Source organism: Brachycentrus maculatus, unplaced genomic scaffold, assembly GCF_059751285.1.
Source record: "Brachycentrus maculatus isolate JH-2025_06_01 unplaced genomic scaffold, ASM5975128v1 h1tg000374l, whole genome shotgun sequence".
Classification (NCBI taxonomy): domain Eukaryota; kingdom Metazoa; phylum Arthropoda; class Insecta; order Trichoptera; family Brachycentridae; genus Brachycentrus; species Brachycentrus maculatus.
The window spans coordinates 352,174-377,596 of NW_028281123.1; the positions used below are offsets into that span (position 1 = coordinate 352,174).

A 25,423-nucleotide genomic window follows, 5' to 3' on the forward strand; every position below is an offset into this window, starting at 1 on the left:
TTTTGTGAACAAGTATTTGGACACACTCAAAATGTTGTAAATTCATCCTTGTTTGCCATTATGAAATTGAACATGTTAGAAATGTGTGCTATCTTTTTTCTTCTTTTCCATTTAACCAGACTGAGCATCAGCAACGCATGGCCGGGTATAGCTAGTGACAAATAAAAATAAAACAAATTCAATTTATTTACATTTAATTTAACAAAATTCAGAATGTTTATAAATAATCACTTTCCATCCATTACCCATAATATTTTACAAAACGTGCTCTACCATAAGTATTACAATTTGGAAATTGCTCTCCGATAATAAAAAATTAAATAAATTTACGGATAACAATCTTTCAACTATAGAAACTCATTCGACGGGAGGTAATTTTTTGATTTATTAGCGAATCCTAAAAGCATAATTAAGAATTTTAACAAATTTATATTTAAAATAATCAAATTCATCTCGCACTAACAGCATTTAAAAATATGCAAAAACATTCAGACAATTAAATAAAAATAAAATAAAGTGTATTAACATTTTTTTTTTATAAATATATTTCAATGGAAAATCTCAGTACGAATTCAAAAATATTATGATAAATTCATAAAATACGGAAATATGCATCAACATTATATGAAAAAAGTTATGACTTTAAGGACATACTGAAAATTTAAGTAATCTATTTTTTTAAACAGAAATTTACTAAGTACAGCGGAACCTCTTATAACGAGTGTCTCTTATAACAAGCAAAAAAAATGTGAAAAAGTTGCTTCCTTAATGAGTGACACTTCGCATAGCAAGTAACAAGTCTCCTTTTCACGACATTCACCTGTGAGCCGGAACTTCGGCGCCAGTCAAAACAAAAAATGTTTCGCTTAAAGACTAAGATTCTTTGACAAATTATGCTCGTTACAAGAGGTTCCACTGTAATGTATTATGCTAATTTTTATACTATGTAACATTTGTATGTACAAATAATTTTTTCATGTTTCAGACTAGAATCTAGAAAAAAATAATACATTTTGTGTGTTGAAATCGAAGCTGTATTCGTATTTAAAAGGACCTTTTGAGAACACATATGTACTTTTTGAAGTGTGGTTTGACATTTTTTGTATTTTAATACTGGACGTAGAATTTGTAAAAATTAAGCGATGGTATGTTTATTCTAGATCAGTATCATGTGGTGTTTGATGCAAAATAACCACCGTGTGTATAAAACGTTAAGATCGTTGTAAATTCAATAATAAAAGATATTTTCACTGATTCTGGTACAATATTTTTGCTAAAACTATCTAGATAATCGCAATCTGAGATATTAAAACAGCTACACAATCAATTCATTAATTGATTTGGCAATCACTTTGTGGTAATATCCATTCATTTTTTATTTAAGTTTTACTTTGTAAATACGCTATCTTAAAATATCAATGAATTATGAAAATGATACGGAATGCATCAAAATAGCATCACAATAGACTTTGAGAAAGAGTGGTATTTACCAAGTAAAATTTAAATTAAAAATGGACAGATATTACCACAAAGTGACTGCCAAACCAATTGATGAAATGAAAGTTTTATATCTGATCATTTAGCACATTTGGCTACCATGCTGGAGGTCCCGGGTTCGATTCCCAGGGAGGCAAAATAAAAGTGTTTTGTTCACTCTAATATTAATTTGATATAATATCACTCTGGGCTAACCTGAAGCGCAGGACTGATCACCTTACTTTCGCGTGATAAAAGATCAAATTAACATTGCATCAATTTGATGCAGTGCTCTTCGCACCATTGGGTTGTGTTAAAAATACAGTCAGTTTTATAAAAGAATTAAGGTGAAATCTGATCTGGCACGATTATCAACACGGTGGTTAAAGGTTAAGTCATTTATTAATTTGAAAAACTAGTTATTTTGGGGTAAGTTGATGTCTAGAGATGCAGGAGTCCAGAGGCGGATTAGAAAACTAGTTATTTTGGAGTAATTTGGTTTCTAAAGGTGCAGGAGTCCAGAGGCGGACGCGTGGGCTAGAAGGGCGCTGGCCGCCTGCCTCGCTTCTAAGTGGAGGGCCATTTCGTTGGCCCAGTCCCGGGCTACTGTTCCGGCGGCCCCCTTCAGTAGCTGTACATACCTCAGGGCTTGTCCCCATTGGCCCCTCTCAACGCAGTACCTGTTGAAGAGAAAGAAGGATGAAATCTAAACCTATAAACCTATAAACATACATGGTTGATACAGTAAAAGCTCAGTAATTTAAATTAAAATTAAAAATTGAAAATAGAAAATCAAAAAAACATGGCACAATCAGGTATGCCAAATAATTGAAAATGGTCAGGTTAGGAGTCGTAACAATCGGCGGGTATGTATGAGGAGATGCATGAACGTGGAAGAGCGAAGAATGTTGCAAAGACAGAGTGGTGTGGCGTTCTATTCTCTTTGCCTACCCCTGCGGGGAAGCGGCGTGATGGTTAGTCAGTTTTAAAATTAGAAATCTTCTTTGGCTTTTTGTCCTCCCCTGCTGGATAGGCCTCTTCCGTATCCTTCCTTCTTTTTTTCATAAAAAAGGGAAGAATAATACATGTTTCATATCAAGTTGAGATAACATTATAAGTTAGCCAAACCTGGCGCGTTCCAGAATGTCGTAGTTGTCCAGCTTGGAGAAGTCGGTGGGCTCGTCCTTGAGCTCCGCGCGGGAGGGCGGCGGCGCCCGCGCCAGCAGCAGGCCCTGCAGCCACGAGAAGAAGAAGATATGCAGGCGCGCGCCGCAGGCCGGCACCAGCGACAAGGAGCGGCACACCTTCTCCACCTGAGGAAGGAACAAAGTCAAATCTCAACCCGGCAATAGCTAACCGTTATAATAACTAACTAACTAACTAACTAACCATCACGCCGCTTCCGCAGGGGTAGGCAGAGAGAAAAGAGCGCCACACCACTCTGTCCTTGCAAACTTTCTTCGACCTCTTCCACGTTCATGCATCTACTCATACATACCCGCCGATTGTTACGACTCCTAACCTGACCACTTTCAAGTATTTGGCATATCTGATCGTGCCACGTTTTTCTCGGTCTTCCTCTGCTTCTTTTCCCAATAACATTCGCCTCATAAATTTGTTTTACCGTTCTTTCCTCACTCATTCGTTTTACATGTCCAAACCATCTCAGCACACCTTACTTAATTTTATCGATAATGCTTATCTCAGCTTTGCATTCCTTCCTTATTTCACTATTCGCACATCTATCATACATCGTTTTGTCGCACATTCTTCTGAGAGATCGCATTTCGACTGCATTCAGTCTACTTTCATCCTTCTTTTGCCAACTCCATGTTTCACATCCAAACATTTTAGAGTTGGAACCAGGACTCCGTTGTGCACTGCCAGTTTAGCTTCCGCTGATAGGTTTTTATTTGCTATAACTGATTTCAGTGCACTATTCACTTTGTTCTATGTCTTCTATGTCTTTATCAATCTTTCCATCCCTAGAAAACATACTACCGAAATACACGAAATCATCTACCTGTTCCAAAATCTCTCCGTTTACTAATATTTCACATTCAGATCTGCATTCTTCTTTTTCAAAAACCATAATTTTGGATTTGCTAACATTCATCAATAAATAACTTTCCGTCCCGTGCTGGATTATTTTACATTACAATATTTTTGACAAAAAAGCATATTTTTGCCTATTTTTTATAGTGAAACATTCGGAAATCGTTCGGATATTCATCATAGATTTTCATAGTACACACACAATTCACTTTACTTATTATGTTTTTATAGTGTATTTACACAAAAATATTAACATTTACGGACTTGCGGCTGAAAATTTGGCGGCTGTATAGAAGATACGGCTGTCGTATAGTCCATTCGTTGCGTGCGCGCAGTTTTTTTTTTAAATGCGTTATATTAATAAATAAATGTAAATTAAAATGAAATTTAGAAAAATACTTTAAATTAAAGTTTATTTAAAAAATCAGACGATTAATATTTCGATTGTGTGAAAATCTTCAAAGCAGAGATTAGAAGACAAATGCATTTTGCATGTGGGACATCAAAATTATGTGACTTTATTCCTTTTCTCGCGGATCAGTTATGGTCGCTTTCACCATTTTTGTTTTCAGAATCGTTATTTCTTATAAAAACATGATATTTTCGTCATTGTCGTACAAATTTTAACTAGGAAGAGATATATTTATGACGATTAAAGTTATAACAAAAAAAATACTTCCAGTATTCGAAGCACCGCACGATAATAAACAACAAAAAAAATTGTACAAAAATATCACAAAACACCGTGTTACACAATCACTTGTTAGTTAATTATAATACCCTTCTCCTTCCACACAGTAAATAATTATGAAAATAGTCAATGATAATTAAGATCGCCTAAACCGATTGAATAGACTATACGATACTGAGAACGCGCGCCGAGCACGAGCCGACCGGAAGTATTCACGATAAAGTTGACACTAAATTTAAATAATTTTGATATTTTATGACACTAAATCAAAGAGAACTAATTCATCCATGTCTAAAACCAAATTTAAGAACAAAAAAATATCCATAGGTGTTGATATAAGTATGTAAAGTTGAAAAACGACTATGCATGCGATCCGCAGTCAACGGTCCTTCTATAAAAAACGACAATAGATGCAATCCGCAGCTTACGGGTTAATATTTATGGTCCATTATTTGATATATGATTATTTGATAATATTTATAGTCCATTATTTGATTCAACATCAGTTAAGCAAGATTCGTCGATATCCAATTCAAACCCCGCCCACTCCTTTCATCCTACGAGTATATAAGCTGGTTCAATAATATATTTAATCCTAGTGCATGTTTAACCTCGGTTCATGTTTGTGCTGAAAACCTTTAGTGCATGTTGGTCTACGGGTCGACCAAAAATCGCATGTTTTAAACATTTTGTGTAGTTTTAAGTGTAAATAGTGCTATGGTAGTGAAAGGTAGTATTGTTTGCATGCTGCGGTAGTGATTGTCCTGACGAAGAGACGGGTACGTCTCGAAACCGGTAGACATAAAAATCTCGGCGAGTGGTTATATACTAATATAATTAACATTTTTGTAAAAAAAAAATAATATGTTATAATTAATTTTAAGGGTGTTCTTAATCTATTAAGAGGAACCACAATACCTCACTTGGTACCTTATCCATTCGGTGCAAAAATAATAAATAAGAATAAGTATAATGAACCAACATTGAGGAATCTCTCCCTGAGGCATATTTCACTGAGGACGCCCTTCTCGCGGGCCGCCACTGGAACTCCGCGGAGTACGGCTGCCACCAGCTCATCCGTATCCGCTGGAAAATGAACCAACTTGGTAATCACCACAACAAAAACATAGTACGGATTGAAGATAAAATTTTGTGACAATTGTTTCGCCTAGTTATGGCATTTTCTAATGAATGTTTATTCAATTTAATACATAAATTAAAATGGAGTTCTAAAAATTAAACGCTAAATTTATAAATCAACCAATAAACCCACAAGTGTAAACTGGTACAATATATGTATCATTTATAGTAATGTACACTCGCATGCACACACGCATACACACACCCATTACGGAGAACAAATTAAACTCAACATCAAATACACTTCAACTCCATAGGCAACATCTACGAGTATAGTTGGCAGAGATATTCATGAATGTGAGATTCTTTATTCACTTTCACATGTTGAGAAATACCAAAAATAATAAAATATCAATTTTATTATACAGTTAACTCCCCTATAGTGTACACTCATAGAAGGTTTTCCCCTATTAACGTTTTCGGCAGTTTTTTCCTATGATGGTGATTCCCTATATAATGCAGTAGGTCCATGTGCCTTGGCCTTGATAGATGTGTTCAGCGGAACTAACATTAGTGACTCAAGAGCACATCGCTACTCTGTTCCGGAATATTCACACTATATAGTAAGTAAATATTTTCTACTTGAAATAAATTATGATCAAGGAAATCTATGCACACTTTTTAAGATATTTAATATTATAAAAATATTACCAGCGGCTGTTGCGATGGCTTCTAGCTCCTGCGCGACAGACACCCTCGTGGTCTTGGGTCCTCTTCCTCTTAAAACACCCTCTAGGGCTTCGCTAGCGGCCCACAATAGCTGGGCTTGTCTCGCCATCTTGTCAGCGTCGGATCGCGCTGAAAATTTAACAGTACTCAACATATACAATTTGCTGGAGATGATGTTGCAGAAAGATCCACATACCAGTTGAAGGTAACTGGCTAGAACAAAAGATGTAAAAGGGAAGACCATAGCTGTAAAGTAGGATTCAACTATTGAAGACCCATTGCTGAAGTAGTATTTATGTCAGGTAGTATTAACTTATATTTTTTAATTTATATCTCATATTTTTCGGACTGCCCAAAATAGGGACACTTTCTTACAAGTAATAGTCAACGTCGGGGAGACCCAACACGACACGTTAAGAAGATCTCATATTTTATTCTAAAAATAAAACGGAAGTACCCAGTGGTCCCATATGAGGCCGCGGAGTTATTGTTCAATGGTCCTGTACAGGACCAATGATGCTGGTACATTTTGCAATCGGACTACACTGATTTATGACAATATTATTCAAAATATGAATATAACCTTACATATATAACGACTTTAATCAATAATTTTACTGTTACAATATTTATGATTTAGCTATGATAAATATTTTTGTCATAATGAGTACACTGACCCGAAAAACATAAGAGCAAGTTCAGGTGTCGCGTATGCTCAAAAAGTAATCAAATCCTAAAATCCATATTCAAACGCTAAAAGTGTATAGATAAATAGTTTAAAATTTAGCGTATAGTTAAATTTTTTAATTTTAAATTCATTGAGCATAAATTTTATTCATTTAAATTTTTAACTTATATTATATAATATGTAATAATTGTGAAAAATTACAAATAAAGCTCTTGTAAATTATAAACAATCTTCTATTTTGCTAATGCTTTTATTTTTCCTAGTTACTAGTTTTAGAGTTGTAATTATTTTTATAACAGCTACGGGTCGCGCAAATATTTCGCAAAAATTGTTCGGGCAGAGGGCTACCTCTATTGCGCACTTAAAGGTTAACCCTTTGCCCATACTTATTTTATGGCTTTAATATGGCAATGGTCTTTTTCTCCCCAACCTTGTTTCATCCACTGTCGGATATGACTGATATAAACAGATTGTATAAATACCTTGAATTTCATCATCTAAAGCTGCATGGAAAATATACAAACATGTTTTAGACTTGACCGTTTTCACATAAATGAAATTTGCTAAACTAACTAACTAACTAACTAACCATCACGCCGCTTCCCAGCAAGGGTAGGCAGAGAGAATAGAACGCCACACCACTCTGTCTTTGCAAACATTCTTCACCTCTTCCACGTTCATACATCTCCTCATACATACCTGCCGATTGTTACGACTCCTAACCTGACCACTTTCAAGTATTTGTCATACCTGATCGTGCCATGTTTTTCTCGGTCTTCCTTTGCTCTTTTTTCCACTTACATTCGCCTCATAAATTTGCTTGTGCGTCAATATTGGCATATTCATTACAATAAAATAAAAATTATCTTAAAAAAAGAAGTCACAACACTCAAAAAATAAAGCAAAAGACTTGAATTGGTCCAGGCGTTATCCACATTGGTTTGTTGAAGTGCATCTAAATTATATCCACTAAATTGGTCATTGGGAAGGCTTCATCTCTTGCAAATCAAATTGCATCATTGAAGGTAAACGGAGCGGGCAGAGATTGTAGACGCATACCTTTAAGTGCGTGGTCGACTCCCTGAAGGCGCCCCAAAACTGCAGCCAACCGGATGCCCTGAGAAGCCTTCTCTGCAGCTGCCTTCTCATCCGACAACTTCCTTTCCTCGCGGCGAACCTAGAAATAAAATATTTTTTTAGGATTTAAAATTTTAAGATAGTATCATCGGTCCAGAAGTATATTGGATTTAACATAACCAATGTGTTAATTGTGCAAACATATGGGGACAGCACAGTAATTGGCATTTTTAACACATTTACATGTTTATGAATGGGTAAAAAAAAATCAGGGGATTAATTAAAAGTGATGATTTTAATAGGAATTTTACAAAAAAAAATACGAAAAGTTGACTTCAAGACCTTGAAAATTGCATAAATTACAAACTATCATTGTTCCAACTAATGGACTTTTATTGCAAAAAGGATCTTTACAGATTTATTTAACATGTATAAAAAACAAAAAAATCAATCAAACCACTATTTCATTTCCGAAATTTGACTATCGAAGAACATCAATTAATAAAATAGGCATTATTGGATCATTATTGTGAATAAAATTTTGGTATCTAACAACAAAAACATATCCCTGATATTAACCAAATTTAATGGGTTTTGTTAGAAGTTGCCTTAAAAAATAATGCATTATAAATATGGTCTGAATTTGCCTCTTGAGCTAGGCTGCCAAGTCTTTGTCAGACTCAGCTTTAGCTAGCTCTTCGTAATAACTAAATACAATTTACCGTTTCCTCGTGATGGTCTAGAGCGTCTTGCAACTGGAGTTGGAAGATTTCCATTTGCCTCTTGAGCTGAGCTGCCAACTCCTTGTCAGACTCGGCTTTAGCTAACTGCATCTGAAGACAGAATATAAATAAATGAGATAATTGTGCATATAATAATAATAAAAACAAAATAAAAATCTAATTACATATCGCTCACTCCTTTCAAGAACGTCATAAATCAAAAAACTTGATTTTTCAGGAGAAGGTTTTTGAAGTTTAAGAATATGACACAATGTTTTAAAAATAAATATCAAGCCACTTTTTGAACTTTTTACTGTGCAACACATATTTTTAGGTAAAACCTGAAGGTTTTTTCTCCATTTGAAAAATATTAAATATATTTTTTTTAAATAATTAAATATGTAATACCTTTTCTTCAAAATGCAAAAACAACATTTTTTGCCCTGTAGCGGGTAAATATTAAGTTAAAAATATGCCTCTTTTGTTGGGATATAGTACATTTTCTGGGCATTCCGAAAAACATGCACAACTGAAATTTGACGATTTTTGATTTATGACGTTCTTGAAAGGAGTGAGCGATATATTGTTTAACGATATTAGTACCTTTTTCTGGAAAAGCAGGGCTAATTCTCTTCGCTCCCGTTCAAGTTCAATTTCTATTTTGGCTTTTAAAACATCTTGATCTGAGCCTAAAATAAACAACAAATTAAAATACATATACAAACATACACAAAACAAGGTATGTAAATGCAAACAATATTCGGTTCTTTCACATTCATGCGTCTCCTCATACATTTATGTATATATATTTTTTTTAGGGCTTAGCGACAAGTAATAAAAAAGAAAACGGGAATTAACCAGTCCGGGAGTATGGACGTAAATGAATGTCAGTGCGAATTTTCCTTGAAGGAGTATGGACGTTAATGGACGTCGAAGTCCGTCTGTCAGTAAGTATAATGTAACTTGTATAGCAATGACATCTGTGGATATTTGTGTGTAATTTTGTCATAATTGAAACATATTTCGAATAGGCGTTTTAAAAAAACTTTAATTTCTATCTTCATAATACATCGATTTAATGAAAAAACATTTTTTCATGTAAAAAGAACCCACTCCCCAGAGAAAGTCGGACATCAATTTTTGTACTCCCGGAAAGGTTAAGTATTGCTAAAGTTTGCTTTAAACTATAAAGTCTACACTGAGGGATTGCAACACCAACCATGGGACCACAATTCGATTATCATGTGTGCGATTCCTCACACAATTCAGTTATTATGTTTATTTTTATATAATTACATATACACTATGAATGGTTACCTCGGAGCGCATCGTCAACCTTCTGCGAGAGGTCGCAGTTGACCTTGGCCAGAAGTTGCTGGTAGAGGAGCACCCTCCGGAGCGCAACCAGCAGCAGGGCGTCCGTGTCACCGCCCCTCGTGTCCAGCTTGGAGGAGGCTATATCAGCGCGTGGGAAGAGGGCCTGGAGAATGCGTAAAATCAATCAATTCCTACTCCCTTACATCAAACCTACAGACTACAGTAAAACTTCGTCAACTTGGAATTGATGGGCCCAAAATTTGACAAAAGTATTACGAATTTGAATTGGCTATTAGAAAAAAAAACAAAGTAACAGATGTGGCTCAAAGGCTCAAAGAATCGCAGAACAAAATTGAAACTCGGCATTTCAAAAGAAGACATAAACTAGTGTGGGCCAATCAGGAACTTCTCAGCATTTGCTCATTGCTGGGAGAAAAACCATGTTAAACGCCTCAGGAGAAGCTGGACTATCGTGAACAGAGAATATTTCATACGACATTTTAATAGGAAATATTATAAGTACATTCTTCTCTCCATTTCTCTTTGTGTGAAGGATGCTAAATATAGACAAAAGATATCTTAGGGACAGAAAAACAAATGTAACGGACCAGACAAGACCAAGGTAACAAAAAATCGCAAAATAAAAGTGGAACTGGGCAGTTCAAGTGGCACGTATGTCTGAGGATAGATGGAAGAAAAGGTGCTTGACTGGAGGCCTAGAACAGGACGCAGAAGCGTGGGCAGGCCCCAGACAAGATGGTCCGACGACATTAGGAAGCCTGAGCATCTAAGGGCTTACGACCTGGTATTTTGGAATAAGTAATAGCAAAAGAAAGAGAAGAGTCACTGCTTCCACAAGGGTCACAACCCTCAGTAATGAGAAATAAGACGGAGAATAGTGATTTTTCAATGCTATAAATACCTCCAGTTCTTCGACGAAGTGTCTCCTGGCTTCCTCGACTTGTGGCCAGTACCTCGAGGCCACATCGGCTGCCGCTTTCACTTTCTCGTACTCCTGCCGCAGCCCGGAGAGATCAGCACGAGCACGCTCCGCCTTTATTCCGGAACACGTGTCTATACAAAAAAATATTTTTAATTATACAATTTTATATTGGTTCACATTTCAATAAATTTGGTAACTTCATTTTAAAAAAAAATTGCTTTGCAAGAGCAGATCTGTCAGGAAACCTAGATGCTTCTGTATCAGATCTGGGTATGCGCTGGGACAGCTTTCAACATATATAAAAAACTGCATGTATTTACCAATAATTTTAAAGTATGTATTTAAAAGAAACTGTTTGCATTTTCCCTCCATTTACTTTTTTTTGTCTCTTAGAAAAAAAATTCACTGTTTTTTTTTTTTAATTAGAAAATGGCATCTAACCTAATTTTTTTGACATCTCAACATAGATGAAGAAGAATATGGAAGTCTGGGCATTTACGGGGCTTACGACCATCATAGGCTGGTTTAAGTGAGTACTGTACACATGTAACATTCACCAATTCTACCCATGATTGACAACCACACTACTCAAATTCTTGGAATACATGATCCAATATATGATCCAATTTTGAAACTTTGTACAAGAATCACTAGAATTTTCACAAGAGACATCTATTGGTGAGATGAAGAAAAATAAATTTTCTAACCTAATTGTTTAATGGCTGCCCGGACCCGGCATTCGGCGTCTATCTTTCTCCTGTTGGCATTCTTTAAATCTTCCCATGGACCCTTTCCTGTTCCTCCTTCTGCACAGCTTTCCATCACCTTCAAAATAAAAACACATCATTTATAAAAAGCTTATATTAATATAACAACTGCAAGACTCCACTTTATTCTATTAACCAATGGTATGGCAAATAAGAGTCTTCCAAATATAAAATATTTCTCAAATCGCGTTTATTTTTAAATATATATAAGTAGTTATAGTTATTACAAATTGCTCTGTTATTTGACAAATTTGATGTTTTCCACCAATACCAGAAAGGAATACTAAAATCGGTTAATATTTGAGAAAAATATTGTTGATAATGACCACTTAGCACTAAAATGGTTAAATTTAAATTTAAAAACCATTCAATTAATTTTTAATCCTCAGAGTATCCCAGCACCTCACTCATGGTAGTCAAATGTATCAAGTTACGGTGGCCTAATCTGACAACTGTATTCATTGGGAATTGTAGTTCCATCTGATACTAGGAAACAAACCAAAGTAGAAGATATCATGGATCACGTGGCAAAACTCAAATGGCAGTGGGCAGGACATATTGCGAGACAGGACGCCACAAGATGGACCCCAAGAATTTTACGATGGAGACCTTGGGACAACATAAGAGGTGTTGAAAGACCCCAAAAGAGATGGTCCGACGACAAAGTCGCTGTGGGGGGTAGAAACTGGCTGCAAGCAGCAACAGAAAGAAGGGAAAGAGGACTATGTCGAGCAGTAGAGGACAGAGGGTTCGTAAAGAAGAAGAATCTGACAACTTCATTATGGAGGCATAAAAATACATTGTAGTCATACAGGAGAAAGTGACCAAGTGCATTGTTTTACAAAAACGTGATCATTGACTATTTGATATCTTACTAGCTTAATATTGCCCTGAAAAACATCCCAAAGGATTTTAAACTTGGAAGTATAATATATTGACTTATTATTTTTTGATATCTCATCAAAGATGAAGAAGACTATGGAAGTCTGGGCATTTACGGGGCTTACGACCGTCATAGGCTGGTTTAAGTGATCACTTTACACACGTGTAACATTCACCAATTCTACCCATTATTGACAACCACACTACTCAAATTCTTGGAAGTTCTATATATATGAACCAATTTAGAAACCTTGTTCATGAATCATTAGAACTTCACTAGAGACATCTATTGGTGAGATGTAAAGAAGCTTTTTACTAAGCAGAAACTCTTATATTATATATTTAATATTCTTCTTCATCTTTGATGAGATATCAAAAAATAATATGAAAATAACTCCTGTAATTGGAGATAATCCAGATTTTGTGAACAAGTATTTGGACACACTCAAAATGTTGTATATTTATTGACTTGGTAAAAATGTCTAACTGCATTGATGTTTATTTCTTAGCCAAGCAAATGGCTCTCCTGAACATTTTACGTTTGGTAGTTGGTCACTTTCTCCTGTACGACTACGACATAACATTTTTGAGTTTAAGATTACGACATAAAATGTAAAACTCACAGTGTTGACTTTGTCGGTATACTCTTTGAGAATGGAGATTGCGTTGACGTAGGCATTGTGCGCTTCGCTGCTGGCCTTCTTCAGGACCTCGTTGAAGCCTTCCGTTTCAGAAACCTTGGCCTTCTCTCCGGGATCACAGCTCACCGGTTTCACCTCGCCAACTTCATCTAAAAAAAAATAATTTAATATTCACACAGGCTGCTATTTCATACACATGCCTTTCAATGTTGATTTATTTCTAAAATGTCACTTTTTTGTCCGCCTCCGTAGTGTAATGGTCAGCATGCTCGCCTACCGTTCTGGAGGTCCCGAGTTCGATTCCCAGGGGGGTTTAATAAATATAAGTGATTTTTTCACTCTAATATTTATTCAATATTAAACTGGACTGGTACCTGAAGTGGAGGGCTGATCACCTTTCCTTCATGTGTAATCGATCGAGATAACACTGCCTTTATATGAAACAGTGCCCTATGCACCATTGGGGTGCGGAAAGGGATTATTATATGTCACTTTTACTGCCATCTGTGCTTATATTTAACCTGCCCAGGCGTGATTTTTTTTTTTTAAATGTTTTTTTACTCTTTATAATTTATCTCATAGTCGATGCTACAAGCAACATATTTTCTTGAATAAAAAAAAAACATTTACACAAGTAAACATGTCCGCCTCCGTAGTGTAATGGTCAGCACACTCGGCTACCGTTCCGGAGGTCCCGGGTTCGAATCCCAGGAGGGGTTCCAATAAATATAAGTGATTTTTTCACTCTAATATTTATTCAACACTACCCTGGACTGGTATCTGAAGCGGAGGGCTGATCACCTTTCCTTCATGTTAATGATCAAGATTACACTGCGTTTATATGATGCAGTGCCCTATGCACCATTGGGGTGCGGATAAGGGTTTGAATGAAAAAAACATGATCCATCGCAACATTGGAAATTTTGACATAAATCATATTTTAAACATGTTTTGATATAAATCACGTCATAAATCATGTTTTGCATTTGTCGTTTATATAGGACCATACTCATGGAAAGGTTAAACACTAAAACCAAACTTCCAATTATTTTTCTGTTTTACCCACTACGTTTTACTTAACCTTTAGACTGAGAGTCAATAAATTAACGCCTATTATATCCGCCGAAGCTGCCAGAGCGCACCTGACCATCAGCGAAGTCAGTCAATCAGTTATCAATAGTTTCTTCTTTAATAAAATTTATATAAAAAAATTATGATCCTTATGGCAAAGATGGAGAGTGACATTTCAAATGACCATAAAAGTGACATTGATTCTATTAGTGACTCAAACAGTGTGAGTGTTGAAAGCGACATTCTTAACTAACTAACTAACTAACCATCACGCCGCTTCCCCACAGCGGTAGGCAGAGAGAATAGAATGCCACACCACTCTGTCTTTGCAAACATTCTTCGTCTCTTCCACGTTCATGCATCTCCACATACATACCCGCCGATTATTACGACTCCTAACCTGACCACTTTCAAGTATTTGGCATACCTAATCATTACCTTTTCCCAATTACATCCGCCTCATAAATTTGTTTTACCGTTCTTTCCTCACTCATTCATTCTACATTCTTCATTCGACATTCTTCCTATTCGTAATAGAAGAATTTTGAGTTCTTCGTATGATGACAGTTTACAAGTTTTGCCAAATAACATCATTTTTACGAATAATCCTCAAAACAAAAAGTTTACAAAAGAAAGTAATTTTTTCAAAAATCCTAGACCGTGGCAGTTCGCATGAATAAAAAAAATCCAACTTCTATTTATAATATTTTACTTAAATGAAAATTATGATTCTTTACAATTTCTTACTTTCTCTACAATACGCGAAAAGAATTATTAAAATCCGAAAATATTTTATAAAGTTATAGCATTTTAGATTTATTTTTTTTATTTTTTATCAAGAATAATTGTGCATCGAAATTTTAACATGGATTCATATAATGACCTCAACAGCGTAACGGTTAAAATAAATTTTGTGTGACGTCATCATAATGACGCTGCTAATGAAAGCCCATGAAATAAAACATAGATAATTTTGCTACAAAGCATGTGAAAATATTTTTTTTATCAAAGAAAATATGTTACTTACAGCATCGACTATGATACAAAATTATAATTGAGATATTAGTGATTTTACACTCTAATACTTATTTAATATTACCCTGGACTGGTCCCTGAAGCGCAGGAATGATCACCTTGCCTTCATGTAAGTAATGATCAAGATAACACTGCGTTAATTTGATGAAGTGCCCTATGCACCATTGGGCATGGATAAGTGTTAGAATAAGAAGAAGAAACAAAATAGTGCGCACATCTCGCTATAAGAAAAACCTAAATGAATGTTTACATTTCTTACCTTTAACTGGTCCGTCTAATTTTTCTTTTTTTCCAGATTCTTCCTCTGAGGGATAAGAGATTTCTTGAAGTAGCGGAGGCGCTGCGGAATTAGAATGTAAAATGAAAAAGCGGTTAGCTACTAAGCCGGCGTATTTTCTAACTGACGGTTAGGTTAGGTTATATACACAAGCTTCTTCTCCGTCTTATTCCTCATTACTGAGGGTTGTGACCCTTGCAGAAGCAATGACTCTTCTCCAGTTATCCCTTGACTGCGCTGCACGTAGCGCTCCAACCACCGAGGTGCATGCTGCTGCCTTAATTTGATCGGTCCATCGTGTGGGGGATCTTCCTCAACATATTGCATTGATTGGCAATGGATTGGATACACAAGCATTGATTGGCAATGACAGGGATATTGAAAGCTTTTAAATGTTAATTCACAGTTAAATCGGAATACAATTTGTTTCACATTTTCAATAAATTTCCCAATTTAGTTTAAAAGAAAATTGCTTTGTAAGAGAAGGTCTGTCAGGAAGCCTAGATGCTTCTGTATCAGATCTGGGAATGCGGTCGGACAGTTTTTTGCAAAGAACCAGTGCCGTTTCCCTATTTATATCTCTCACTTTCCTATCAAAATAGTACAAGCAAATAAATGACTTCAGAAATATTATAATATAAATAATATACCAATAGCCACTTATGGGATTGAGGCAAGAGCAGATACTCTCAGAACAAAATCTCGACTTCGAACCTCCGAGATGAAGACTCTCCGATCCATAACCGGAAACACATTGCGAGACCGAGTAAGAAATACCGACATCCGGAACATGTGTAAGACGGAGGATATCGTGAGGTGGGGACGACAACGAAGGTGATACTGGAAGGAACATATAAACAGAATGTCTGAAGACAGACTTCCACGTATCGCCTTCCAAGGCAACCCTGAAGGACACAGACCCCCAGGCAGACCTCCGAAAAGATGGAAAGACAGCTGGGAGTCAACATCCCAGGAGCGACATGCGGAGGCATAAACAGATCCCTAGGATCTACAAAAAGAAGAAGAAGAAGAAGAAGAGAAATATTTTATGTTTTATTTTTAAAATTGTGTAAGTACAAATTCACGTAAGTTGAAATTGCGTAGATATAGGCCTTACTGTTTATGATAATGTGATAACTTACGTTTGACTGGCGCCAGGATATCAAAGTTTGTGGAGGTCCCCTCGGCAGGCTTGGACTCCCCGAAGATCAGGTTGGACGCGGAGGAGGCCAGATCCTTGGCCTGCGACACCACCCAGGACCCGGGAATCTCCTTCTCCGAGTACATCATGGCGATGGCATCGTCGGTCCAGGGTACGTACTCCTTGAGCAGGTTTCTGAAGTCCTGGTTGCTTCTGCAATGGAGATATTAAGTTTATAGCTGTTGTCTTCTTCTCCGTCTTATTCCTCATTGCTGAGGGTTGTGACCCTTGCAGAAGCAATGACTCTTATTATTTATTGACTTGGCGTTTAATTTGTAGAACTCCATTTTAATTTATGTATTAATTTTAAATCAAACACAGATTTTTTGAGTCTACTAAGTTGTATTTTATTAACAAAAAACACATAAAAAATAATATTGTGACAATTGTTTCGCCTTGTTAGGGCATTATCAAACGAATGTCCAACAAACATTATGTCCAACAAACAAGCATTATCAAACGAATGTCGAACATTCGTTTGATAATGCCCTAACAAGGCGAAACAATTGTCACAATATTATTTTTTATGTGTTTTTTGTTAATAAAATACAACTTAGTAGACTCAAAAAATCTGTGTTTGATTTAAAATTAATATATGCAATGACTCTTCTCCAGTTATCCCTTGACTGCGCTGCACGTAGCGCTCCAACCACTGAGGTGCCTGCTGCTGCCTTAATTTGATCGGTCCATCGTGTGGGGATCTTCCTCTCCCTCTCTTTCCCTCCAGGCTACCGATCACAACTAGTTGTTCCAGGCTCGTTGCCACGCGCAACGTGTCCAAAGAACTGGAGAATCAATAGTTGTTGAGGTCACCAATTATAGCTGTTCGTCATTGTAGCTATTGGTTTCGGGAACAGCTATTTTGGGGGCGGCGTGTTGCCGCGTTTTGTGATCGCGTGTTGGTAATCGTGATTGTTAATGCAAAGGAGCGGTGCACAGAATGAAAATGAAATGATGTACTTACAGTTAGTTCCTTTATTGAAATAAATGCGATTCGATACTAAACACTGGAATCAAATAATCACCAACGGATTCAGCAGTCACTTAAAAAGGATTCAGCAGTCACTTCAGGTTTTAACTTAAAAAAATGTCATATTATTTTTTGACATATCATCAAAGATGAAGAAGAATATGGAAGTCTGGGCATTTACGGAGCTGACGACCGTCATAGGCTAGTTTAAATGATCACTTTACACACGTGTAACATTCACCAATTCTATCCATTATTGACAAATTTTTGACAAAGTTCTATATTATTATATAAATTAACCAATTTTGAAACATCGTTCTTGAATCACTAGAACTTCACTAGAGACATCTATTGTGAGATGAAAAGAAGCTTTTTATTGAGCAGAAACTTTTATATTAGTATGTGAGGTCCGAATCCTGGATTATAATCACACACACGAGAAACGCCAGAAAATATCATTTTCATTTTTATTTATTAATTTGACCAGAAAATTTATTCACAACATTTAAATGTTGTGAAAAAAATGTCATGTATGATACCACCTCTTGTAATCATCGTCATCTCCTTCTAAATCCACTTCCACCATACTGATACCTCACTTTAGATGAAGAAGACTATGGAAGACTGGGTTTACGACCCGTGTTATGCTGGTTTCAGTGATCGCTTTATACATGTGTAACATGCAGCATTGATTGACAACCAAACTAAACTAACTAACTAACCATCACGTCGCTTCTCCACAGGGGTAGGCAGAGAGAATAGAACACTACACCAATGTGTCTTTGCACACAATCTTCACCTCTTCCACATTTATGCATTTCCTTAAACATACACGTCGATTATTCACTGGCTAATTCACTATTCATCTGGCCGCTTTCACTTAATCATGCCAAGTTTCCCTAGATCTTCCTCTACTTGTGGTGTGGCGTTCGATTCTCTCTGCCTACCCCTGCGGGGAAGCGGCGTGATGGTTAGTTAGTTAGTTGGTTAGTATAAGTGAGATAAAAGTTCTACATTTAAAAATTACACCTCTTTCAAATCTGGCAACACTTACAAAAAAAATAAAATATTTTAAAATTATTAAAATGACAGTTCTTACTTGGCGTAGGCCAGTGTCGCCCCAGTGATGGCGGAAGCACCCAGCGCCGCGAGGAACAACTTGCTGCCAAAACCGGACCTTCTGGGCTCTTCATCGAAGGGATGGTGTGGCGGTGGGGGGGGTGCTGCAGAAGTGGACTGCGATGTTGCCAGTTGGCGCACATTGCTGGTTAGTCGAGCATTTAGCTGCCATACAGAAAATTGGAACAAAATAAATATTTTGAAAAACCATAGATCCAGACAAATGGAAGATGAATCATTTCATATATCGCTCACTTCTTTCAACAACGTCATATATCAACAATCTTGATTTTTCAGATGGTTTTTAAAGTTTAAAAATATGATAAAATGTATTAAAAATAAATATCAAGTCACTTATTGAACTTTTTACTGTGCAACAGATCTTTTTAGGTAAAACCTGAATGTTTTTTCTCAATTTGAAAAATATTAAGTAGATTTAAAAAAAAAAAAATTAACAATACCTTTTCTTCAAAATGCAAAAACAACTCTTTCTGCCCTGTAGCGGGTACAAAATTAAAAATATGTAATTTTTGCTGGGATATAGTACATTTTCTGGGCATTCCGAAAACATTGCACAACTGAAAATTGACGATTTTTTATATATGAAGTTGTTGAAAGGTGTGAGCGACATGTTTACTATATACTCCCTCTAAAGGTAATATTTTATAAAAAGGGTGGTTTATAAATTGCTAAAAATTGTTACTACAATCATTACATTGACTATTTATAGAACCATAGAGATCCATGCGTGGAGATTCCATGAAGTATAGAAGCATGGAGATGGATACATCGAGATCTCCGTTGCTTTTAGTTATTGCCTCCAATTTTATTTTTATATTTACAACAATTAACCGGATCCACGCGGCTCGCATAACCGTATGTGTTTTCATAAAACATTCCCTGTACGCGGCTGACATAACCGTTTGTGTTTTTACTTTACTCCAAGTTTCGAACCTCAGTTCAACTTGGAGGGATTTTTTCATGGTGTGGAACTTTGGATAAAATAATACGTCAATCCTTGGCCTTATGACATCTGTTGAAATATCTGACTAATAATTTGTAACATCTCAAGGATAAATAAAAGAACAGATCCCTCATTTTTCTTGCCGTCGGTAATTAGTCCGAGCCATAATCATGCCCTCTATCTGTCTCACTCTCGACGCTACGCATCGCCAGTGGGTAAGAGTGACACACGATGTGTGGTTTGATTTATTTATGTTACAATCTTATTTGTTTATATTACGATATATTTCAAGAATAATGTGACACAAGTGTATTATAGAGTACCAAAAAGGCACAATGAATCCCATTGAACGTTTTTGCTTAGGAAAATAAATCGTTTCTTAACTAAATACATGATAAAAGTAATCATTTAAAAAACGGCGAAATACCGCCGCGCACGGGCGTCTCTCAGGAACAAAGTGAACGCGGTTAAAAGGTTAAAATGCACTGTTTTTAGTAATTTTTATTATTACATCCATTTTGTTTCATCCGCCATTAGGTGGAGCAAATGGAGATGTAAATTTTTGAAAAAAAAATTAAATCGTGAAGAAAATAATTGATGCAAGCGAATGCTCAACCATTAACAAATTTGTGAGAATACAAATTGCCTTTTTTTTTGAAGGCCATCTTTGTCACATCCGATGGCGGTAGATCCCATATTTTACCAAATGCTTTTAATTCTAAAAAACATACATTTATTTACTATTTTTGAATTTACTTAGTAAAATAAGAAAAGCAAATTTAAACAAAATAAATTGAATAAATCTGGATCATAACTTATGGAATAATATTTTAACAGAATAGTTTCGTTTTTCAACGACCAAAATGGTTATAAAATATATTTCAATAAAAAGCGACGCCTACCGAAATATGCCTATTGAAAATGGTTGAAATATTTGATAACACTGGCAGAAGAAATATTTAAATTAAAAGCGTTAAAATTTATATACATTTAAATTAAAAGCGTTAAAATTTACGAGAAAACTCAAGTACCGAAGAAAATATTAAGAAAGGCATAGGTACGGGGTTTTAAGATTAGAATAAAATAAAAAAATTGCGGAGAAATTCAAGTGTGGTGAGGTTATGTTATTATGTAAGTTTATTTGAGTGTCAATCATAATGTTTTAACATATTAATCTGGTACATTATTTAATTTGATAGATAGAAAAATGGTAAACCCGTGACGGTTCTTTCAATATTCATTTATTTTTAGTATCTGACAGATAATGCTGTAAGTATAGAGACGTGACATAATTTGCGCAAGGTACAAGAATGTGAACCGGCGACTGAAAGCAGAAAAACGTTAAATATTAAATGCAAATTACCTTTATCACTTCTGTCGTTGATATTTTCACTGGAATTCTAAACATTTTGCCTAACCAGGCGCTGCCGAAAGACGATCGCAGATGTTTTTCGTCTTGATATTTTGAAAAGGTCGAAATCGCCTAGCGGCAATTCGTGAAACTAATGACTAGCTGTCACACCTGTTTATAGCAACACTAAATGTAATATTCATAATAGTACCTACATAAACACGAAGTCCTGTGAAAATAATAAATTGGAATAATTTTTATAGCGTTATTTTCGTAAAATGCCACCTCAATTTTCTCAGTGTTTCTTTTTTTTCTTGATCATCAGCTCGATTGGTCCACTGCTAGATAAAAATCTCCCTCATGGCCATTCACTGTTAGATGTTTACTATCCTAAGTTTGGATTGCTATCAACACTTCGGTTTTGTCTACCAGTTCGTCTTCGTATATTTACAACATTTTGAGTGTATCCAAATACTTGAATAATACTTGAATACGAAAATCTGGATTATTTACAATTGTAGGAGTATTTTTCATATTAGTTATTTTTTGACATCTAAGACATTAAAGATGAAGAAGAATATGGAAGTCTGGGCATTTACGGGGCTGATGACCGTCATCGGCTGGTTTAAGTGATCACTTTACACACGTGTAACATTCACCAATTCTACCCATTATTGACAACCACACTACTCAAATTCTAGGAATTTCTATATATATTAACCAATTTTGAAAGATTGTTCTTGAATCACTAGATCTTCACTTGAGACATCTATAGGTGATTTCGTATTTACATTCTTGACGTGGTCTGTCAGGCTCATACAAACAATGCTTCACTCTATTACTAGTTTAACTACACATTTATTGGCTAAATGAAGAGCGGTTATCAAATTTTCCAACTTTGTCTCAGGGGCAAGAAAAAAAGTATTGCCAATGCTTTCTATTGCATTTAAAAAAAAAGAGAACCCCCTTCCTGGCCTCAAAATGTGACCAGTATACCTGTGCCGTGATTTATGGTGGTGAGATCGGACAGAGAACCTCCAAAATAAAAAGAATGATAGTTGATAAAATAAAATAACAGTTTATTTTAAAATTACGATAGGATTTTTTAAAAAGTATCAGCGATACTAAAAAAAAATCGTTAAAAATCCTCCAACGGACCCCCTTTAGTCGGATTTTATCTTCATGTTCGATCAGTTTTGATACATCATATCGCTCACTCTTTTCAACAACGTCATTTATCAAAAAACTTGATTTTTCAGGAGATCATTTTTAACATTTAATAAACAATATAATAAAATGTATTAAAAATAAATATCAAGGCATTTATTGAACTTTTTACTGTGAAACTGATCTTTTTAGGTAAAATCTGAAGTTTTTTTCTCCATTTGAAAAAATATTTAGTATATTTAAAAAAAAAATTAAACATTACATTTTCTTCAAAATGCAAAAACAACACTTTCTGCTCTGTAGCGGGTAAATATTAAGTTAAAAATATTTCGCTTTTTCTGGGATATAGTACATTTTCTGAGCATTCCGAAAACATGCACAACTGAAATTGACGATTTTTGATATATGACGTTGTTGAAAGGAATGAGCGATATGTGGTTGTGTACCGCACGTATGACCGCCAAATGTCAAATGAACGATTTGACAGATTTCTGGCATGTGATCATGTGACATGATCTTTGTTGATAGCATTTTTTTTAGTTAGTCTGTGTTTTTCTTGCACAGTTAGTTTACTAGTATATCCATTATGTTATAATCGACAATGGCTTCGGAAATTTATGAAAGTGATGATGAAATATTTGCCGATAATTTATCCAGACATTCTAGTGATAATGATTTGCCCCTGGGTGATTCCGAAAGTGAGGATTCGAGTGACGGAGAAGAGTTCCCGTACAGGAAAAGAATACCGACCATGCCGGTGCAATTTAGTGATTCCGAAATGAGCGACGACGAAGAAGAGCCAACAGTGTGGTCTGAAATAGATAACCCGCCGAATATTGAACCGTTCTTAGGTCAGGCCGGTATTTACAGGTTACCCGACAATTCCGAAGATGTTATGGATGCTGTGAAACTGTTTATCGGAGATGATCTATTTGAATTTATGGCAGAAGAAAGCAATCGGTATCATGACCAAAATGAGTCTCTATTTAAGCTGAAGAAGAACGCCGTAAAATGGAAACCTGTTACCGTAAAAGAACTCAAAAAGTTTCTAGGATTAATTTTGCTTATGGGAAGAGTTCGGAAAGACATAAGAGAAGAATATTGGTCTACCGACCCGGCTATAGAGACGCCAATTTTTTCAAAAGTAATGAGCCGCGATCGCTTTAGGCAAATTTGGCAATCGTGGCATTTCTCGAATAATCAAGCCATCGTGAATACTAGCGATCGCCTTCAAAAAGTAAGACCGATCATTAGTTACCTAATACCGAAGTTTGCTACTGTTTACAAGCCCCAAAGAGAACTTTCTCTGGATGAAATTATGGTGCCGTGGCAAGGTCGGTTGTCTTTTAAAGTTTATAATTCCTCAAAAATCACAAGATACGGTATTGTCGTGCGAATGGTAACCGAAGCCACAACTGGATATATATGTACTTTAGAAATATATAATGGAGAAAGTACGCGATTATTAGACGCTATTCCTTCCCTTCTAAGCCCATACTACAATCTATGGCATCACATCTATACGGATAATTACTATAATAGCATTAAAATTAGCGAAATACTTCTGCAAAATAAAATAAGAACCTGCGGCACGATAAGAATAAACAAAGGTTTTCCTCAACACTTTGAAAAAATTAACCTCCAACCGGATCAATCTGTCTTCCGGCGGAGAAAAGATATATTACTACAAATTTGGAAATCAAAAAAAGATGTCAAAATGATATCAACTATACATTCTGCGAACATGCTAAAAAGCCGCAATGTTAACTGGAAAACACAAAAGGAGATTTGGAAACCGAATTGTGTTTTAGAATATGATAAATATACGAAAGGGGTCTATAGAGCCGATCACTTCCTTTCTTATTACTCCACCATTCGGAAAACCAAAAAATGGACACACAGACTCGTTATATATCTGTTAAACTGCGCTCTTTTCAACGCCCTTAGGGTCTACAAAATACTGAATAAAGATAAGAAAATTGTTTATAAAATGTTTTTACTCGATGTTGCCAGGAGTTGGATAACCGATCATATTACGGAGTCCGACTCGGAAGAGCCCCGGCTCACCGCAACTCAGCCCAGGAGAAAAGGGTTGAAAGTCGATCCTCCCGGAAGGTTGTCGATGGACATGAGAAAGCATGTCGTAGTCAAAATTACTGCTACCGGAAAGAAAAAGTTTTCTCAGAGAAAATGTCGCGTTTGTGCGGCCAATAATAGGAACGGTTTGACTTGCTACATGTGCCAGTTTTGTGAAATATCCCTTCATCGGGGAGACTGCTTTCAAAGATATCATACACTTGTGAAATATTAGATTGATGTATATTATATCGCTCACTCCTTTCAAGAACGTCATAAATCAAAAATCGTCAATTTTCAGTTGTGCATGTTTTCGGAATGCCCAGAAAATGTACTATATCCCAGCAAAAGAGGTATATTTTTAACTTAATATATACCCGCTACAGGGCAGAAAGTGTTGTTTTTGCATTTTGAAGAAAAGGTTTTGTTTAATTATTTTTTTAAATAATACTAAATATTTTTCAAATGGAGAAAAAACCTTCAGGTTTTACCTAAATAGATCTGTTGCACAGTAAAAAGTTCAATGATTGGTCGATATTTATTTTTAATACATTGTATTTTTTTTTAAACTTTAAGAACATTCTCCTGAATAATCAGGTTTTTTGATTTATGACGTTCTTGAAAGGAGTAGGTGATATGTGGAGGTCCTCACCAAAACGTTACATTTCCATTATAAGTGATTTTAAGTAATCAGGAATTCTAACTTGTAAAATTGTTACGTTTTGGTGCGATTTAATGATTTAACACAGGATTGGTCACGTTTTGTCAAAACTTTAATTAAGATTTCAATATAATACAGTAAACAGAATAGATTTACATTTAAAGATTTTTTGTGCAATATTAGAAATGTAACTTTTTAGCGAGAACCTCTACATATTTCTTTAAAAATTGAGTATATATTTGGAAATTTTTACCGAAGTGTTTACCAAACTAAGGAGCTTTGTATTTCAAAGTCTTATAATAAAATGTATGGACTTTGAAAGTTTGTACCACATTGCCCTGATCAGATTGTGATAAAATTTGATTTGTAGGCATAGGATGTGACCTAAACTGTGAATCACAATTAAAATTTGCAAAAAACTATGTGTTTTTATTGAAGAAATTTTAAAATCTCTCATTGTTGA

General features: G+C 35.5%; 1 protein-coding gene across 2 annotated transcripts; it reads right to left on the reverse strand.

The window, feature by feature from the left end:
* Positions 1 to 1,125: 1,125 nt before the first annotated feature.
* On the reverse strand, positions 1,126 to 21,190 carry Mitofilin (inner membrane mitochondrial protein mitofilin). 2 transcript variants are annotated; one of them, XM_088270201.1, is made up of 15 exons: positions 21,069 to 21,190; positions 18,722 to 18,906; positions 16,594 to 16,805; positions 15,434 to 15,514; positions 13,051 to 13,217; positions 11,486 to 11,603; positions 10,758 to 10,909; positions 9,836 to 9,998; positions 9,122 to 9,207; positions 8,519 to 8,629; positions 7,779 to 7,896; positions 6,014 to 6,160; positions 5,205 to 5,308; positions 2,605 to 2,789; positions 1,126 to 2,156 (listed from the first exon to the last, which is right to left on the reverse strand). In XM_088270201.1, the coding sequence occupies exons 1-15, from the start codon at positions 21,111 to 21,113 to the stop codon at positions 1,979 to 1,981; spliced, it is 2,052 nt and encodes a 683-aa protein (XP_088126327.1). In that variant the 5' UTR covers positions 21,114 to 21,190; the 3' UTR covers positions 1,126 to 1,978. The 2 variants fall into 2 exon arrangements, with proteins under 2 accessions (XP_088126327.1, XP_088126328.1); XM_088270202.1 differs by lacking the exon at positions 15,434 to 15,514.
* Between the last annotated feature and the right edge of the window lie 4,233 nt (positions 21,191 to 25,423).

Coding starts and splice junctions, on each gene's coding strand:
- Mitofilin (XM_088270201.1), bottom strand. CDS start 21,113: ATGTTTAGAATTCCAGTGAAAATATCAACGACAGAAGTGATAAAG. Junction 5,309..6,013: donor AGCCATCGCAACAGCCGCTG/GTAATATTTTTA, acceptor TTCATTTTCCAG/CGGATACGGATGAGCTGGTG. Junction 2,157..2,604: donor GACATTCTGGAACGCGCCAG/GTTTGGCTAACT, acceptor TCTCTTCAACAG/GTACTGCGTTGAGAGGGGCC.